Raw genomic sequence first — 22047 nt, forward strand, 5'->3', positions numbered from 1 at the left:
TAAAGTGAAAAATTGTTGAAAAATTATAGAATTTAATCAATGAAAAATGAAAAAAATTTATTCGTTTAATCAATTCCAATTACACACCACTATAATATTCTGTCTCATTTCCCAACATTTGCACTTGTACTTATGTATAATTTCGCGATGGAAGGGTACAAAACGAGGCGACGTAGTGTCTCATTGGCTCGAAACGCATACAATTGTATCCGCACGCAAAGCCTTTCAATGACTTTTTGCACACATCCTCCGGCAGTGCCAGATTAGGCATATTACGATAGAGATAGGTGAACGGTAGGCGTATCAGACTCATTTGCATAATAACGACGCAGCTGGTTCGGGCGAGAGTCCGCAAACTGTGTCTCGTTATTACTTGATCGAATGATAAGGCAAAACCACTATCAAAATTTAGCGGATGGACACAATTCGGAATGATTCTCAGGCACGAATAAACGTTGACAATCTCCGATTGTTAAAGCGGATCGTCAAACTCGTTAACGCGAAGACATTACCCTTTGAAACGACGAGCTTATGCGCTATGAGTATAATTGATTGGAAGCACGAGGAGCGATTTCTTTTCTTATTGAAAAATATAATATTTACTTTGATTTAATTATTTCTGAGATTTCATTTGTTTTAGAATTTCTTTTTACTTTTATTATCATATAATTTATGTATAACTCCTGCATTAAAGACTAAGCAATGAGATAAGATAAATATATATACATATACATATTTATATCGAACAATTCTATTCTATTTATAGGCCCTTTTTTCCAAAAATCTTGTAAGTAATTTCCATTACGATAGAGAAATTTCCATAAATTCGACGTGTTTTTAACAAAAGAAGATATCCACGTTCGCAGCCACCGCATTGCACCAGATCGGCGTTACGTCACTGTTTCACCCTTGCCAGCCAGTTAAGCTTGGTTCTCCTCTTTAAAACCGAATTTCCCAACACTGCGTCGCCGGCAACAGTTGCACGCCACGATTAAGAAAAACCTTAATTGCATCGAGCGAATAATTTTTTCGTCAATATAAATGCAAAGCGAAAATTAACGAGAACGAAATGTAATTTTATGCGCCGATGAAACCCGACTAATTTTCGTTCGTAGGTTTCGAATGATGCCATTACGAAAAGATAAAAATCGATGATAAAGCTTAGCTTGGCAATATGTTAGATAATTATCAAAAATGGCACGTCATTGCGTGTGGTTCGCCATTATTACAATTTATTAGATTGATAGGATGATAATAACGTCGATTTTATATATATAAAAATAAATCAATCTATAATGTCAATATCAGTTTTTATTAATGAGCTACGTATTAATAAATATTTTAAAGAGACATTTATTGAGAATTTATGTATATTTACTATAAAACTTTTGAGAGGTGAGTTTACTTGAATTTAGAAATTGAAAAATTTGTAATTAGAACTACATCTGTCTCTTATTAAAAAAGTTCTCTAAAATTATTAATTTTTATATATTTAAATTTGATATTCAGCAATCCTGGTTGCTATAAAACTAAAAAACTATTATGCATAAAAGAAAAATAATAGACTACGTATTGCTATTTCGGAAATTAAAAACGAATACGTAAAATATAATGGATTATCAGAAAGATTATTAAAAGTTCTTATAAATACAAAATTATATTTGCATAAAATCATTTAATTATTGTATAAAATATGCTATTCATATTTTATTTTGTAATAAATAATCCTCTTTAAATCCCCCTAAAATATTAACTACGAAAAATGTTACAATATTTTCGTATAATATATCGATCCAATTATTAAATATAATTATACATTAGTTATTTTTAAAAAACATGCTCACTCTTCTGAAAGAATGGACAGCTTCGTGCCGGTAGAGATCACAAAATAAAATTATTTCGCAATTGTTCTTCTGGAAGAACGATATGGCATATCTAGATTAAAATTAAAATCCATAAAATGCGAGATAAGTCTATCTTTTTTGTTGATTCTTTTATTTTTGTCAGTTAAAAAAAAATATTTCAATAAAAATACTACAAAAAAAAAAAGAATAACTTATTCCAAAGATTTTACAAAGAATCATGCACATTGTTAGTAAAAAGAAATAAATTTTTTGATGTTTTATATAATTTATCAAAATGATAAATTTTAAAACTAATTAAAATTTCAATAGAACAAATAAATTAAAAATTGTACTTTATAAGTAAATTTCACATTTATATTTACTTTTCAATTATATTAGATATTATAATGTGATATATATATATAATATCATCATTATAAAGCGAATAGTCTATAAAGATATTTCAGACTATTCATATATCGTAATTATAAATTGATGTAAAAAAATTATAAAATATATAATTTAATATTCTATGTAATGTATTTAATTTATTAAAAGTATCAGTTTCTAGGGTCTCAAATTATTGAAAGTGGCGTTTTCAATGGTCTTTAAAATCTTTAAAATATAATTTCCACTCGGAAACAATTATTTCGTATCTTTGTCAGAAATATACCAGGCAAGACGATAAAAAATGCTTTAACCAGTATAATACGACCTTGCATGTCCAAACGATTCGTGATTATCACGCTAATGTACTTTTTGCTAACAATGCGCATAATTCTTAATAACATGGAAATTTTCGCTTTATATTATTCGTCAATTATTATGCAAGAGATTTTCGTTATTCTATTTCATAAAAAATTATAAAATTTTGAAAGAAAAATTTCAATTTTAAAGATGAATTTCAATTGTACAGACTTCATCCACGGAATTATAAAGTTTCAGGTTTATTATTATAAATTAAAAATTTTTATATTTTCTCAAAATAAAACATATCATGTTTTTATTCTAAAGAGAAAATTAATTGAAAATTTAATTTTATATTCTTTTCTATCTTCAAATGACTTTTAAAAGTATAAAAATACACGAAAAACAATCGCTTCGATTATTTAAATGATTAATATAATAATGAACTCGTGTATTTTTTACACAATATTGATGAATAATAGATAATAACATATTTTAGGAAAGAAACGTTTAAATCAAGAATGAAACGAATCAAGAATAACAAATAGCAAAATTGACTATGAATCAAGCATAGCATAACTTAGATATTCAAGTTTTTCGTTCAACTCCTACAAGTACTAATCAATATGCATACATATAAATGCATGACATATCATAGAATAATTTAAAAGAATAACTGGATTGCCGGATTTAGCATCTATGACTATTTTCCTTTGTTATTTATTAATTAATAATATAAGAAAATTATTTGCTTGGAAAATGGTAAATTAACGAGATAAAATATAGATCCTTAACAATTTTCGAAATTAAAGGATGAAAATTAATTTCTTTGAAAATTTTCCCAAAATGTTTTGCATATTTTACATAGAATCGACTGAAATTTATTGTAATTTATTTATTTCACTTAAACGCTAAGATAGAATAAAAAACAATCGTATTTTTGAAACAATAATATGCATTTATTAACCTTATGGTTAATTAAATGATATTTACCAAAAGTATACACACGTAATAAATATTTCTTTCGTATATAAAATAATTAAATGTATATAATAAAAAAAATCGTAAATATTAATGAAAATTATCATTTTTAACTATTTTATATATACATATAAACAAAATATGTATTGCTTTTCGTAAATTGTATATTCCTTCGCTTTATAATATTCTAAAACTCTTTCAAAAAAATAAAACTGATTCACGGTTGTCGGGAATATCTGTGTGAAGAAAAATTTCAATGTTTCGTGCAGTTCATCGAGATTGACTAAAACGAACGTTTTGTGATACTTTCTATATCTGCATTCACGTGCTTCAAGAACAAAGAACGGAGAAAAATTCAGAGTTTTGTAAAATACCTTTGTAAAATATTCCATTGTTTCAATGCGTGGTATGAATCTTGTAAAAGTGTCCGAGCTTCCGTTAATATCGTACACTTTGCTCGATAAAAGGAAAAATGCGTGTAATATCTATTTCTTTGTGACTATTAATTCCACTTTAATAACGTTTCATCAATCCTTCTCATTAATATTTTTATCATTACGACAATGGAATAATGAAAGATGAAATTTTTCGAAGAAAAATACCCAAGGAAATTTGATAAATTTTTATAGGAAAAGATTTTTATATGAATGAAAAATAAGGTGAAAAATTTATGGAATGCGTTATATAATAAATATGCGTTGTTTCTCTTTAGACGTGAATTTTTATTAATTTGAAATTTTTTATAATTTCAAATTTGAATTAACAAACAAAAAAAAAATAATGAAAAAGAATTTAGATAGAAATGAATATTACTGTTTCGAAATCTTTTCTTGTTATTACAAATTATATAATTATTACTAAATATAAATGATAAACTCAGAAATACTTAGAAACTTATCTTATCGAGTTTATTGAATGAAATGATTCACGAAACATCATAAAAATATTTATATATAAAGTCGAAGATATATTAAAAAAGATTCTAATTATTTCTAAATATATATAATGAATATAATGATAATGATGAATATAAAATGAAATAACTGATCAATAAAATCATTTTACTCAACATTATCTCATGATAAAAATCATGTTTTAAATACGATTACATTAATTCTACAACAATAATAAAAGAAAAGAGAAAGAAAAATTTTATTTTTCAAGAAAATTTTTGTTCATGATTGATCATTTGTTGAAATCGCCATTAAATATTACACGATAATTATATAATTATATAATTATGTTTAATTATAATTATATTTATATTTTATTTTGCGTATTTTATATTTTTTTATTGATGAAACATTACCTATTAGAAGCATGAAATTGCGCACAAGATTATGTGATTTTTTTTTATCTTTTTATCAGCAAAAAAAAAGATAGCCTGAAGCTATAATGTATACAAACCGTTATGTTGATCTTGCACAAACTGTTTCCAGAAAAAATAAAAAAGATTAAATATTTGGACAAGCAAAGTGTCCGATTATCAATAAAAATGGATATTATTTACTATATTCAATTTCAGAAGAAACTAAAACAAATTGAAAATATCATTATAAAATTATCAATCATTATCAATATTTTTAACAATATTAATAATGTGTGTAATTAATAAAATCCATATCTACTTGTTAACAAATTGACTCAAAATTTATAATTTTTTATTTTTTGATATAAAAAAAATAATTTTTAATTTGTGCTTTTTACAATTTAATCTCTATAATGAATATCTATGCATGATTCAAATTCGTTTCTTTTAATTGTAATTTTTAAGTGATATTATTGCAAGTATATTCTGTTAAATACATAAATCTTTTCGTTCATTCTATTATTCGCGGATAATTCATGAAAAACCATACATGGAAAAATCAAATATTCTGGATAAAGAATATTTTCTATTTCTATGTACAATATTTTTTTCATTTTGTTAACGATTGGATAATAAACACTTTAAAAGGAAATTAAGTGAAGAAAAACTCTTCTGCAAAATCTTATCTGTTTGGATCGATATTCTTATGGAAATTCAAGTTTCGAGTTACTTCCGAGCTTCTTTTTGAAACGCGATCGATACACTGTTTATAAATACTTTGAATAAAAGCGTCTTGGAGAAAGAAATTTTACCTACTTGAAAAGTTTAGACGCTGCTACGAAAAAATGGCAAAACTTTTCAAGAGTTTTGAATGAGAGCTTCCGTTGGGATAATTATTGAGTGAGATATAAATAGAAGATGAAAAATTTTGATCAAGAAAAATAATTTGATTAAGAGAGAATAATAAAGATTAAGAGAGGTAAAATGAGATTGATAATTAAAAAGAAATAAATCTGAAATGCAAATTAGGAAGTAAAATTTGGGATTGAAAAAAATTGGATTTTAAAGACATTAAAGATTTCAGATTTATAAAGAAACTAATAATAAGAATTATTATAATTTTGACAGAATTTTTACAATCTATATTGCAATGTTGCAATATTTAACAAAGTCGTTCATAAGAAAAAAAATAAAAGAAAACGACGATGGAATTAATTTATTTACAAATATTATATTTTACTACTTTATTATATAACAAATATATATTTAATATCATAAGATAAATAATAATCGAAGCTTCAAATCGTACAATTATCATGTTTGCTCACTAGCAAACAACGTATCAAAATGAAAAATACATTTCCTCGTTTCTTTTCCACCTAAATTGCAACACGCAATTACTTGTTCACGAAATATGAAAACCGGAACAAGAGAAAAAGCGAAAAAAAAAAAGAGAACAGGAAGGAAAAAAAGGAACAAAAGGAACGAACGTTCGCTTAGTACGTTTTCACGATGAAATCAACGGGATGGACTTGTTAAAGCTGACAAAACTAATTTACCTCCACGAGGTGAGATTTTTAGTATCGCGCCCATCAACCGGAAATTCACTTTTGCCTCGGCGATAAAAATTTTTCTCTCGATTGTTTATCGGTTCATTCGTTTGACGAGAAATTTGGGTACATTTTTTTACACGAATAACTTCACAGATCAAATGGCGAAATGCGTCATTCCTGTAACGAACTGCACTAGTACGTACTGTAAATTCCAATACATGTGAATTTTGTATTAAGCGAATGTGTATTGAACGTCGTATATATTCTAGCTTTATTAAAAATAAAAATCAACAAGGATAACCTGGTGTAGATTATCTTGAAAATTTTTTCAAAAATATATCAGATAAAAAAAAGATATGGAAAAAATAAAAATTTGGTATAGCAAAAATTTTTTAAATTAGAATCGATCGATGGATTTTGTCGAGTAAAATATTACTTTTAATTTTAATATAATATATCAAAAAATTAATGATACATCTTTAAAAGTATATATCATTAATGTGCATATATTAATGAAATGTGATTATACAGATGAATATGAATATTGTTTATAATGACAATAAAAAAACATCAAAAGATCATTAAAAATTAATTATTATATTATTATATTATTGATGCACATATGCTAATGGAATGAATCTGTGAATATATTCGTATCATTTATATGATAATTCTCTACTAATTCATTGATAAACAATGGTTTCTAATTTCTAATATATTTTAAATGAGATATCAGTTGTTAATTAAATTTATATTTGCTGAAGTTTGATAGATTGAAGATTCTTTGATATTTCTCCTAATAACAATAAATCTTATCCTTACAATAATCTCTACTTTTAAAGATTTGAGATATTTATTTATTAGACTGAATAGTAAATCATAAAAATATAAAAAAAGATAGCTTGATTGACTCACAGAGACTTTTTACCTGATAGAACGCGGACAACTGAGGAAACGAGAAAAGTACACTCCGCATACTCACACTGTTCTCTTAGGACTGGATTATTTCTCGCAGAAGGAGAATTTGATTGAATATGACAACAAAAGGTAACAATTCATAACAAATCAGGACAAGGATTCACAGAAAACATTAAATATAACATTAAACATTAAATATAATTCTTAATTATTCATATTATCTTAGTTTCATTAAAAATCTATCAATTAATAGAAAAATAGATAAAAAATTTCTACTTTAAAGAAAAATTAATTTTCTCCTATCTACAATCCTTTCCAAAAAATCAAATTTTTTTAAAGAATATGAAAAAAATTCTTGTTTATCAATTATCAATAGTGGAAAAAGATTTTGTTTATATTTTTTATAAAGAATTTTTGAAATATTCGTTTAACTTTTTAATAACTTCGATAAATTTAACTCTCTCTTTCAAGTATTAAATAATTTTCATAATAACTTAATAACTACTTAAATCTTGCAAGTTTGAAGTTAAAATCTTTTTAGTCAACGTTCTTCTTTCTCAAAAAAAAAAAAAAAAAAAAAAAAAGAAAAAAAAAGAAACTTATCTAATCAGAGATTTTTCTACAATATATACAGAGGAGTATATGTCGTCAAACAAAAACTCATGTGGCTCATTCATTCTGACTCACAGTCACCCACTACGCGTAATCCAGACGCTCGTACCATGGTTCGACGACTTCAACTATCGCCGCGAGATAAAGAAACCATTCATTCGAGCGGAAAAAACTAAGCAAGTAAATCGACGGGATTAATCGATAAATCGGTGACCCGAATCGATCCCATTGGCGACGCGTTGATTTTTCATCGTTCGAGAAGCCAATGCGCAACGATATTGCTTTTCCGCTCGAAACTTTCGATCCTCGTCGTTTTTCCTTTACTCGATATACTCGACTTCGCCTGTACAATGACTAATGAGAATTTTTCCCAAAAAGTTTCTTAAAATACGCGTTGCTAAGAATAAGAATATTTATAAGCTTACTGATGATTGAATATAAATTGGAATTCGCTTCACGACTGCGATAAAATTTATGGGGAAAGTAAAGTTTCTATTTTTCGTAATAAATTGGATAAAAAGAAAGAATTGCTTATTAATACAATTCTTGAAACGATAAATATCGAGATAAAGAGATATTGATATGCTGATCGAATGTTGAAATTTTACGATTTATGATTAATGGAGATTAATGGAGATAGATTATGTGAAATTTAATTTAAATACGATTTATATATGATTTCTTTGAATTACTAATTGATATTATGAATAGGAGATAATTCAGAAATTGTTTAAATTTAAATTCTATTAGAATATTTTATTGATTAAAAATATGAAAACATTTATGGCAGATAAATTTTCCGGATGTTTACTTTTAATTTCGCCAACATAATCTTTCGTTTCACACAATGTGCCGCGCAATTACTTTTTTTAATTAAAAAAAAAAATAAAGTTATTAATATACCCACACAAGAATAATATACCCACTTAATCTGCCAATTTTATTTGGCTATTAAAAATCAAAAAAAAAAAAAAATAAAATAATTAAATTATTTAAGGCAGATTTTAATTTAGCATTATAATTAAAAATAACAAGATTTTCACAAAATTTTACTCAATTGAAAAATTAATTATCTAAAAGTAATTAAATAATCACTATGATTATTGATAATAATTCTATCATATCATATCGATTCGAATCACAGAAATTTATGTCAAAAAATATAATTAACATCAATATCCAATGTACCAAGCTATATCCACAATATCGTTTACAAAAATAATTCTTTAAAATTATCTTCAAACGACCCTGATCACCCATCCCTCTATGTTCTCCTATTCTCATCTCATCGTTTTATCCTCATCGATTGTAAAATATACAATCATCCTATTCATTTATTGTTTTAACATAGATTTTAATTTAATATCAAATAATTGGATATTTATTCGTTTTCATTATATATATATATAAATAACCATTATTTTTTAATAATAAATATAACATAATATTCTATGTGTCAATTAAAAAATTGATGAAATTCCTAATTCGAATTTCGAAAAATTGTAATCTTATAATATCTGACACAAAAAGAAATTTCTTTCAATAATTGAAAAACCTGAATTATATTAATCGAAGTACAATTACTTACTATATTTTAGAAAAGTTATTTTTATTAAAATAAACTATAAATATTATTGTATATATGTATCTAATGCCTTAATAATAAAATATCTATTAATTTTTTTTGGCATAAAATACAACAATAACATTTATAGCATTTTATTTTAATAAAATAATAATAATATTATAATGTTAATAATATTTTTAAAAAATTTTAATAATATATTATTGATTAAAATATTAATATCTTAATTCCCTTTTATAAAGCTATTAGGTGTAAGTTATTATATATATATATATATATTAGTCACCTTGAAAATTTCTGCAATTTTTAATGCGTTTACTATTTATACTATATGTTTAAAATTAATAGAATAATATCATTTAAATAACTTTCACGAAAGCCAATGAATTTGTCATGAAATTTTCCTACTATCGTTAAGATTTATGGAACTATAAGATTTTATTATGAATGAAATTATTTTAATTATTTTATAAATTACATTTATTACTTTATTTTATTTTCTGAATTTTATTTTATTATAATCTGTAAAATTATTGTGTAAGAAGAAATTTATATAACTTCAATATCTATCTTATATTTTCAATATTAGTTTCGAATAGTTTTTACTTTATTTAATTATTGAATCAAGAAATTCTCCTTTGAATTATTCCCTTCCCTAAGTTGATTTTATTTAACTATCATTTAAATCCTTTCAATATTATTTGTCATTTATTATCCATTTTTAAACATTGAAAAAAATGAAAAAAATCACCGATAACACTTTATTGTATCAAAATTTTTTCTTGTTTGAAAGATTAGATCGATATTTCAAAAAATAACTTTATTTTTAAAAAAAAAACACTGATCTAACTTCTAAATTTAATATTTTTAAAATAAATTAATAGAAAATTAAAGATATTGTTGAAAATTCAACAAATTTTATCCGTAACGATCCGATTGTAATATCGTAATTCAAAAATTTCCACGAGACATACAATGCAACAGAAGAATATAAAACATAGATCTATGTATGGACCGATACTTTTAAATGTTTGTTTTGAACGACAGCCAATACAATTCGATTATTGATTCTAGCAAAACCACGGGCTGTCACGTGCAAGAAGGCTCGAACACGCCAAAAACAAACGAGTTTACAATGTTCATCCGTGTTACACTATAATTTATTATTAGTATTTATCGTGTATCTCAATTTGGCCTACGTTTTAATACAAATTCGAAAATTCTTTAAGACGTATTAGCCTTCGTTTGACTATTTGCCAGGCTATCGAAAGAAATTGTTTCATCTTCAAAGAAACGTTATCTGACGACTCGAAACAATAAATCTCCTAGAAACGATTATAAACGCGCGACAGGCCGATAGTCTTTTTATGAAATATTGGCTATAAACGTTGCTATCAGGGGGCCACATTTTCAAGGAATATCATAGTGGTAGGTATTTATTACTATCGATAACGAGCATTTATCTCGTTAATGGTTTCTATATGAGAATCCAAAAATATCCCAGATTTTTCATATAATGAAATATAATACAAAGGAAAAAGTAATAATTATGTGAAGTGTGATTAGTCAAATATAAAAATATTATTGAATCAATTACCTGACGCATATTTATATTTATCGACACGAGTGTATCGAATGTATGAATTTCTCACGGATTTAATTACACATGAGGAATCCATGCGTGATGATAAATTCTAATAATAAACTCTATTAAATTCTATATATATATGCGCAATAATAGATTCATACCAATACAAATATTCAAAAATTTAAGGGATATTTTTTCAAATTAAAATAAAATGAAAATCAAAACAAATTAAGTTTTCGACATTATTTATTTCGTATTAAAATTTTTAATTTTTAAAAAATTTTACGTGGATTCAAACTGATGTCGAATTTGATGTCAACTGTATATTATAAATAATTTAAACGATGACGAAATTTATAAGTAACCTGGCGCCAAGCTATACGTAAATATATTTCCTTTGAAATCTATGTATATAAGTATATTGCGCACATATATATATATGTATATTTCAAAAATTAGCAACGATGATATACCGTTGAGATAAATTATAAAAATAAACCGCGCAGAAATTCGTTTAAGCATACCGTTCCACTGATATAAAGACTTTCGGCAACGTTATCAAAAAACGAATTGATGAAAATATAATTACTTTTGTTGTAATTGCATTTTGGGATCTGAATCATTTTATGATCAATTTATGGAAAAGAAAGAAATTTAAATCGATATATAATGTACATGAAATATCAATATTAATTTTGTGATTTTCACAAGATGTAAAAAATTATGACAAAAATTAATTGATAGTTTTAAATATTTACTTATTTATCATTTATATATTTCCAATAAAGTTCTCGAATTTTTCAATGAAATTTTCAATCAATATTTCAAAAAAAAAAAAAAATAACTATAAGTATGTGCAACAAAGTATAATATCTTAGATATTATGTATTTATAATATTACATGTATTACATTATAATTTTTAATAATAGAGAAAATGAAAATTTCATTCATAAAACTCTTGAGAAATTTTTTTGAGAATGCTTGAAAACTATAATTGAAAACAGAATGCGCAAAAATTTTATAATTTCAAGTGTGATCCACGGCAAACTCGATATTTCATGTTTCAATTTATGCAATTGTTTATTCTAGACATCGGATTAGATTTGATTAATTTTAACACAGCTTTCATTATTATAAAATTGATCCGATTAATCCCTCGATTCATCCCTCGTAAAATCAATAAACAGATACATCCCCCATTCACCCCATGCAAACAACAAATAACATCCAACTCAAATCCAATTCTCTAATCCAAACACCCTAAGAGTACTTCCTCCTCAATTTCCTCCACCCAGTTCCTAAAAAAAAGATTCAACCATTCTCCACGATACACACTTATTTAAAAGCCACCACTCCTTTGCACCCTTCCCATCTATCTCAATTCAGTTACCACTGTGCTTCCGCGTTTTCCTTCCAACTTCCTTCCAGGGGCAAAAACCTGTCATCCGCATGAAGAAGGGATTCGTGTCGCGAGTATTGACGTCAACCACTAGCAGGGAACAATAGAGGAAAGACGGAACGAGTCTGCACGTTCGCCGCCACAACGATGGCGAATCGATTCGGTCGCATCGAATCGTATCAAGCTGTTCCCATCGAAAAGGTCAAGTCACGTGTCTATTCGAGTAAAAGTATCGCAGATCACTCTCGAAAGTGTTCCTCGAGAGTGGACATTGCGTCTGAGAATGACTGAGGGCCGCTCTCAGACGTGGCTCTCTCCACTTGTGAGAAATATCATTGAGAGGAACTTGGAATAGTTTTAGTCGTCGATAGATTGAAAGAGTTTCGCGCTTTCTAAAGTTTAAATAAGAAATAAGAGCGATATGATAGCGGAAAATTATATGATCTTATTATTAAATTATCCTATATATTATATTAAAAAGTAGAAGAAAGAAAAGTTACTAGATCAAATCTTGGATGTGCAGTAGAAAAGAATTAAGAGTATAATGGACTATTTTAGAAAATGTTTTCAAAAATGGAAAAATTGTAGCAAAAACCGGACAATACAAATATTTATTCTCCTACAATTAATTCTAAACTAATTGTAAATAAAGTAAAAGACTGAAATTTGATGTAAAATATTTTTTGGCAAGCTTTCATTTGGTTCATTATACTAGATAAATTCAATTCAAGTGCACAAATCATTAATTTAGAAATTTAATTTATAATAAACACAATTGAATTAATAATTGTTTAAAAAGAAATTAAAAACAGCTATTTCTACTTAATAATTTTGTAAATATGAAATTAATCATATTGATCGTCTTATCCAAATAATCATTACACATTATCCTGTAAAAATTATTACTTATTTTTGTCTACCGTGTTCAATAGCAACAAATGTAAGTCGATATTTTATCTGATTATTATATATACGAAATCTTGTGCCGATCCAGGTGTTCATCCTATTATAATATGCTAAGAATATATAAAAGAATATCAAAGATATCTTAGAAGAATGGTAGTTGGAACATTTCTATACCCAATAGAAATCTGTATATAAAGAATCATTGAAAAACCTGTGATCGTGTCTTTTCCTTTAGAATCGTTTTAGAATCACTATAGTTATTGTTAATAATTTTAAAGAAAATCCTCAATATCATTTTCGAGTTATTCAAATAAGAATATTCTCGTGATAGATGGAAGATATTTCGAATCTAGAGATAGAAAAATTTATGATTATTTTTTTTTAAATCATATGAATCTATCCATCCAAGAGCAATTTAAAAAAACATTTAAAGAGTACTTTATAAGATTCTTTCATTCTGAAACGCAATGTATCCATTTGCGAAAAACACTATTGAGAGCAACTTGCGATACTTATACTCTCAAATGGATATCGTGGTCAGAAAGCAAGAAACAGGCCGTGCACTGATATTTCACAGGCGATCTGCATAACGGATATCGCGTATCCCCTATATCGTCGGATGGCGATTTGCGATTAGTACACTCGTCCGGTCTGGGTAAACGTAATCCAGAGGCGAGGTCGCAATGTATTCAATACGAATTGCTCTGTGCTCCGAATCGACACTTAGGGGGAAAAAGAGAGGGCGAAAAAGTTCCCAGGATGAAAGAAAACGCGCGATGCTTTATTATTTAAATGAACATAGATGTAGATTAAGGGTTGAACGTTCTTTTTTTTTTTTTTTTAGACCTTCTATTATATACGTGAAAATTTATGTACACTCTCGTATCGAAGAATTACAAAACAATGTACTGGTTGATTAGAATTCAGATGGAACATCAGATCCTAATAGCGCCGTTCGATCACGAAGAAGACGACCACGATATGTAAGCTCTTTAAAATTTCCATTAGAATTGTAAATATTTTTCAGAAGAACGTATGTGCCGCGTGAAAGCTGAAATCCGTGAATAATTCAATGAAAAAAACGACACAGAAGATCGATCTCACGAGGTTAAACGCGAGAAACTCGACGCGTGCACTTTCATGTTGGAAATCTTCAATCTTCCAAGTTTATACGCGACATTTATACGCGTGATTTCACGAATCTTTCACGGAGATACATCTCTGCCACAAAAGTGCAACTATTTGCAAGATAAGTTTAAGAGCAAATACATCGTTTCGTTTAAACACTCGCATCTGTTGTTGGAGAACAACAGGTGGACTCACATTCATTACGCCATTGGATACGGAAATGGAACGATGTTTCACGAGTCTTGCAAAATATTCATGAAACTTTGTATATCGATAATTCATTTGAACGAAGATAATTGTAGTGGACGTTCTCGAGTAATTTGCACCGCTATTAATTAAGACAAGACTTAAAAACATGTTTAAAACACATTATTTTATTATATAGTAACTTGAGAATTGTCTATCCACTCGAATAGGCTAATTAATATACTTGAAAATTTTATGCGTAGTTACACGAGACGTAAATGTAGCAAATAAAACAATAAATTAGTCATCCATTAAATAAAATCACCTAGAATAGACGAGATATCTTGATTCATTGTAATCGTGTCGCAATTTTTCTTTTCTTATGTACGGATGAGGTTTCTTTTATTATAAGACAAAATGAAATATTATAACTCAATTTCAACAATGTAATTTCTATTCGTTATCCATTATTTTTGAAAATTATATGTACTATTTATTGAATCAGAGATTTTTTATTTTTGTTGTAGATGATGTTTTATTATATTTGATACTTTCTTTAAAAATATTTTACTTGAAAAAGAATAAGAATGTTTCGTTATTATATTTCATTTATTACATATTACGTATTACATTTATTATTATCAACTTTAATTCCTTTCTACCAACAATGAAATATCTTATACATCTATAAATAAATTCTTTATTTCAAGTTTTCAGATGAAACATTTCTAATAAAAGATCTGAAATATCTCGTTTAATAACATTGGCATCATAGAGATATTTCGTGCATTGTATTTACGAAATCGAGATATCTTGTCTTCGATAGAGAATTGAATAGTGAAATAATAATAGAATAATAATACATTAATTATTATTAATTCGTTTTAATTATTATATATATTTAATATCGGGATAAAAATAATCGATTTCAGCGATTAAATGAAGAGTAATAATACATATATATATATATATGTGTGTGTGTGTGTGTGTGAAAGATTGTAAATTTTATAGGTATGAAGATACTTTGAAGAAATATAATAATATTTATATATTTTACAAGATATAATTCTAAGAATTTAGAACAATAATTATATAATTGAATCTTACCTCAAATCCTCTCAATGAATTGTTCAAATTCATAATGAATAAAATTTAATGCAAGAATATCACACTTGAGAAATATATTTGGCAAAGTCTCCTATTAGAATAACAACAAATAAAGTAGAATTGAGACGAAGTTTGTAAGAATCGTGGATCACATTCGAGAAACAAGCACGGATTATCTATAGGCGATATTTGGAATAACAACAGGAGATCAAATAATTCCCAATAAACGTAGGAATAATAATAGAAATAATTCGAATGATTTCCAAAAATATGTTTTTAGTTAGCTAAACTAGAATTTACAATGAAATTTTTATTAATTTATATTTTTTTTATAACAGTTAATTTCTTTATAAAATATTTTATTTTGAAAAAATCTATTTATATTCTATTAAATCCAAAAGAAATTTAAATTGAAGATTTTTATCCAATAAATGAAAATATTTTTCTTAATAAAAATTCAAGTAAAATATATAAAAGAAAAATATTTTTGTAACAACAATTTCTTTTTCTAATTTAACAAATTTATTCAAAAAATAAAGCAGAATAGTAAAGAAAGATCGAAGAATATCTCATACTTATCGATATGTGGATTCGCTTCAACATTGAAAAAATAAACTCGACGCAATTACGCAGATATAAATTACGTCTTAGCGAATTGCATATCTCACTAGTACGATACAATGATTGATACGCAATAAGAACTTTATTGGAAAGGGTTGGCAATAAGATCCGGAATAGCAGAATGTCGCGTAGTTAAATTACTAAGTTATTGGATATCTTCGATCGATTACCTTCACGTCCAAAATATTGGATAAAGCGAACTGTGTTTAAGATATATAGTATATACCTTGTAATTTTCGAAGAGAATTTTAAATTAAGAAATTTAAAGTACATTTGTAATCGTTGATTACAATGTACAAAAAAATATTTAATTACAATTAATAAAAATTTCTAATGAATATGCTTCTACATGAAATATTTAATTATGTGAAATATAAAACTATATATATATATATATTTCTTTTTGCTAATTGAGAGTAATTAGTATCTTATTATATTAAATTAATTAAATTATTGATAAAATTTTTGAAATATGTAAATATTTTCTATAATTTAATATTACATAATTTTATATTAATATCTAATAATCTAATAATAGATATATATATATATATATATATATATATATATATATATATATTACTTATTTAATTAATTATAAAATAATATAATCAAAATATCCAAATGTAAATTATGTAATTGATATAATTATGATTACACAACAATTAAAATTTTTAAAAAATTGATTTGAAATTTTAATTATTTCATATGTAATGATAGTTAAATATTATAATAATTTATATTTTGATGTAATATTTTCTTTTCATTATAAGTATTTCCACATATATTAAAAATTCAATGTTAAATTTCTAACAATTTTGGAAAAAATAAAATTAACATATAAATATTCTTATAAATAAAATATCTATATAAAGATTTGTAATTAAAGAAAAATATACTAAAAAATTGTTTCTAAAATGAAATTAAATTTTTAAATTAAAAAAATAAATTTAATTTCTTTTCAAATAATTTATTCTATTAACAAAATTTCTTTCTTGAATTATTAAGATAATTACTAAATTATCTTAAATAAATTAATCTATATAAAAAATGTATTTTCCATTGTCATAATTAAGATGCATTTTTTAAAATAAAAAATGTTTTTTTCGAAAGAATTAGACCGAATAAATGAATTTCCTCAGAATTAAACGTTTTTGGTAACAGAACGAAGGATTCATAACAAAATTTCTCTATATCGCGATAATTAAATTTTAATTAAAACCTCAACGCCAGCTGGAGCAAATAGAAAATTAAATTTCAAAGATAATCGTTTAAATTATATGTCACTGAAAGAATGAATTAATTAAATTAATGTAAATATATTACATGTTAATGAAAATTTCTGTTTATGTCTTTCGAATATTATGAAACAAACAAAAAATGAAGAAAGAAGTGATTCAACGCGATGTTATATTGCGATGTATGAAACACAAGCTAAGGTCGAATTAACGCGCCCATGAAAACGGACAACCATGACATTCGAACATGATACCCTATTGCACGAAAGCGAGAACTTCGGCGAAACGTATTCTAACCTAACGAACGTACACGCACAATCGACATACGATGTTTGACTTGTCGTTTTTTCGTTCGCGCCTAACCATCTACTATTATAACGTCGCAATAATTCTTTCATGATACAATACCGATAAATCCAGACCAAAATTTTTAATTATTCTTTCATCCTTCTCTTTCGAATTGTTTTTATTTACACATCAAGTTAAATTATCGAACATAAACAAATGAGAAAAAAGAGAAAATCGCAGGCATTAGAATGATATCGATTGAATACCGGCGAGATAAAACTACTGTGAACATTAAAATCAAGATTATGATGCACGTTCCGTGATCTGTCACATCCGATTGACAGGTAGCATCCTACAATAGACAGTGCGCGCCACGCAGCCCCAACCTGACACGCATCTCGAATAACCTATGATGCGTATGTTATAAAAGAAACACGTTAATCCGATACAAGGTCAAAACAGTACGCGAAGATTGATGGCCTTGAGGCAAGGGTGCGAAGAGAAAAATGCGAGTGATCGTGGAAAAAAGGGCGTGTGAATGTCCGTCGAGTGTCTGGCGTCCACAATGACACGAAGTAACAACGCCAATATCGTATGTAATACGAAAGTTATTCAAGAATCTAATATTATTTATTGGTTACCTGGGTATACAGTTCGGTGCAGTACAATCCACTTCCCAAGTGGCAAACAGCTTCATAGGAACGGGCCGGGTGGCCGGGGCTGTCGTCTTCGTACGCTCCGCCATTTTTGGCCCGTCGGCCCACAGAAACACTCACCACACCTTCAGTTCACCGCGGCTCGCGGCTGACTGACTGAGTAATCCCGCTCGTGGCGCCATACGAAGACAGTTTCGTGAGTCGACGAAGAATTACGGAAAAGTATGAAGACACCTTTCGGAAAGTAACGGAAGTAAACGAGCACGGATTATGTATCCGCTATGGAATCACATTCGCGAAGCAATGTGAATATAGTCGGTAATGTTTTTCGAATGCATTCTATAATTCTATAATATTTTAATCAATATAAAATTATATAAAATTAGTAAAAAACTAGTAAAAAATCTTGACACAATTATAGATTTTTTTGTTTATACATAGAAGTATATATACTATTAGAGTATAGTAAATACAAGAAAAAATAATAGGTTCATTTAATGAATAATGAATAATCTTTTGAAGAAATTTTTATTACAAAAATGCACATATGATGTGAATAATCAAATAAATATACACATTTCGTTTTCTTCAAACGTATTTCAATTTATGTAATTACCAATTAAAGCAAATGATATGATAACCACCACATTAGTATAGGTTGAATGCCTGCTACAAATAGTATAAAATAGAGTCTCCTTTTATTACCAGAAGCTGTGTATGCACCCTGGTTTTGTGGAATGACCTTCAATTTTAATGACCGTATAAGAAAAAATGCTAAAGATACACTGGTATATAGCCAAACTATATAATAACCAAATTTTCGAAATAATAATGAAACCAAAAGAGCTGCATTAATACCAACATACTTATAACCACAATAAGCTAATATATCTAAAGTTGAAAGACTTGTTTCGAGATTCATCACATAAAGGCTTACAATGTGTACAACTAATTCTATGACATCCCACGCAAGAGCAGAACTAGCCAAAATACTTAACTGTTCTGGATTAAAACGTTGCTGAGTTCCTGAAACTATTCCAGCCAGAACTATATATGTTAAGAATGCCATAGTTGGAATATATAGGTCTGGTGCATTCTTTTCGTAACGTGGTTGTTGTGGTACTTCTTGTTCGTACTTCACAGACCAGTCCTGTTAAAAATAATTAATTATTTATATTATTTGTTTAACAATAATTAAACTCATTTCCTATTTAACAAAACTTACTTTATGAGTAAAAGGAAAAAATAATAAAGACAGCTTTGACATAACATAATCTGTATCAACAGCAAAATAATATTTCAAAGCTGTAACTGGCACATATCTTTCAAAATGTTGTTTTCCAGAACCAACTAAAGTATTTCCATATTGTACAGCCATATTTGTAACTATTGGTTGTGCTAATAATTGTGTTGCAAATTGTGATGATGAATAATCATCACCATGACCTTCAGGAGATGAATAATGTTGCATTGGTACTGTATTAAATCCATATGGCGGAGGCTGTTGTTCTGGTACATTGAAACCATATTCTGGTATCATACCATTATCCATAGGAATCTATAAAATTCATAAAAACATTGATTTCTCATAACATATATTAATTTATTTTTGTTTTTTTTTATATTTATAAAATTTTACCTGTTGATTATACATATATGGATTCTGAGGTATTGATGGTGGTGGAGATAAACCAGCAGATGGATCAAGTAATCTTTTTGGTTTTCCTATTAAATGTTTTTCACTTAAACTATTTTATATAATAATATATTATAATAAAATATTATAACTTATATTCAATATGAAAATTAGAAATAATACTTATTAAATAAATTAATTTGTAACCTTAGAAATCATAACCTCTATATAATATTGCACGATATTACATACACGATATATTTTAATATATACCAGTAAGTACAAAATATGTTAACAAATATATTTCTTATCAAAGTAAATGATAAATATTAAATCTAGGCTATAATTGAGAAAGAAATTAAAAAATTATATTCATAGATTAACTTACCTCGTCGTGAACTGGAATTATTATAATTCATGATTTTCTAATTAAATTTTTTAAACTGTTTATTAGAAAACACAAAATAACAAAGGAAGTTTTATTGCTTTCGGGCTCAAACCCAATTATTTTCAAGAAGAATATCAAAAACAATTCATGTTACACGTCGCCATAGCCCATCAATCGTTGCGAATTCTCCCACTCCAAGAACTTCAATTAAATACGTTATGATGTTGTCATTTACTATTATACATCAAATTATCATAATTAATTTATTTTTCTATTATATTGATAATTATAATTTAATTATTTATTTACATTTTAAATTTTTATTTAATTTAAACTTATTATTTAAAAATTTTTTATAAAAATTCTTACTTTGAATTATTTAATTAATTCATTAATTGTATTTATTATGAAAATAAATTAAATAAAAAATATATAATGATATATATTATATTTTATAAAATATATAATAAAAATATAATTTATAATATAAATACATATGTTTATATGTATGTTTTTAATATGTATTCTCAAAAATAATTCCTGTAAATTAAAAAAACAATATACACGATATTTATATATTCATAAAATATTTTTAAAAAATTGATTTTAAACAATTTCAACAATTGATTTTAAAAATAATATATAAAAATATCGATTAAAATTTATTTATTAAATTATTAAATTATAAGCTGTTTAAATTCACAATAGACAAAAATAAAATAAATTTGTTCTACTTGTATTTTATTAATAAATAAGCCTTTTTTTACATCTTTCATTTTTTTATTGTACAAAATAGATTCTTTTCCAGAATAAATCTTCAAAAAATAAATATATTATTAACATTTGTATATATGTGTTATAATATATTTATAGTTATAGTATAATATAGTATAATAATTACATATTAAAATATATTTACATTCAACAAAATATAAAAATCAAAATATATTTGTGTGATATAAATATTAATACTTAAAAAAAATTAAATTTTGAATAAGAAAAAAAATTATGGTCAGGGGGCACCCGGGTTTGAACCGGGGACCTCTCGATCTGCAGTCGAATGCTCTACCACTGAGCTATACCCCCTGTTGAAGTCTAGTCTCTAGCAATAAAATTTAAATTAAATATTATATAGATATTTTTTATTTATTTATAAAATCTTTTAATAGATAACTTTTCTAAATATAATATTAAGTTATTTCTTATTAAATGCTTTAAAAATAAATTTATTTTTAATTTATGCTTTTATTTTATATTTTATTTATATCAAGTTTTTATCGTTATGTTTTCATCGTTAAAAATATTAATCAAAAATTAAAATAAGAAAAATATACTAAAATTAAAAAATATTAAGATTTACTATTTAATCGTGAAAAAATAAATATTTCTATTTTTGTTGATACGTTACTGAGAAAA

The 22047-nt window shown here is 25.9% G+C and overlaps 2 protein-coding genes and 1 non-coding gene across 6 annotated transcripts in view; all 3 read right to left on the bottom strand.

The window, feature by feature from the left end:
- The window catches only part of LOC725093 (phosphofurin acidic cluster sorting protein 2), a 68343-nt gene extending 49476 nt beyond the window's left edge, over positions 1-18867 (bottom strand). Inside the window, exon 1 of one of the 4 annotated variants that reach the window (XM_026441005.1) lies at positions 18593-18867. In XM_026441005.1, coding sequence (XP_026296790.1) covers positions 18593-18696 — 104 coding nt within the window. In that variant the 5' untranslated portion in view covers positions 18697-18867. The remainder of the gene's footprint in view (positions 1-18592) is intronic. The other 3 variants (XM_026441006.1, XM_001120982.5, XM_006559788.3) reach the window with 3 other exon arrangements.
- A 251-nt stretch (positions 18868-19118) lies between these two features.
- LOC551459 (protein YIF1B) lies at positions 19119-20835 on the bottom strand. The gene is made up of 4 exons (XM_006559786.3): positions 20632-20835; positions 20247-20332; positions 19833-20165; positions 19119-19757 (listed from the first exon to the last, which is right to left on the bottom strand). Exons 1-4 carry the CDS (start codon positions 20660-20662, stop codon positions 19227-19229), a joined length of 981 nt encoding a protein of 326 aa, XP_006559849.1. The 5' UTR covers positions 20663-20835; the 3' UTR covers positions 19119-19226.
- Positions 20836-21645: 810 nt separating this feature from the next.
- On the bottom strand, positions 21646-21717 carry TRNAC-GCA. The gene has a single exon. It is a non-coding gene; the product is annotated as a tRNA-Cys (tRNA).
- Between the last annotated feature and the right edge of the window lie 330 nt (positions 21718-22047).

Source organism: Apis mellifera, linkage group LG5, assembly GCF_003254395.2.
Source record: "Apis mellifera strain DH4 linkage group LG5, Amel_HAv3.1, whole genome shotgun sequence".
Lineage (NCBI taxonomy): Eukaryota > Metazoa > Arthropoda > Insecta > Hymenoptera > Apidae > Apis > Apis mellifera.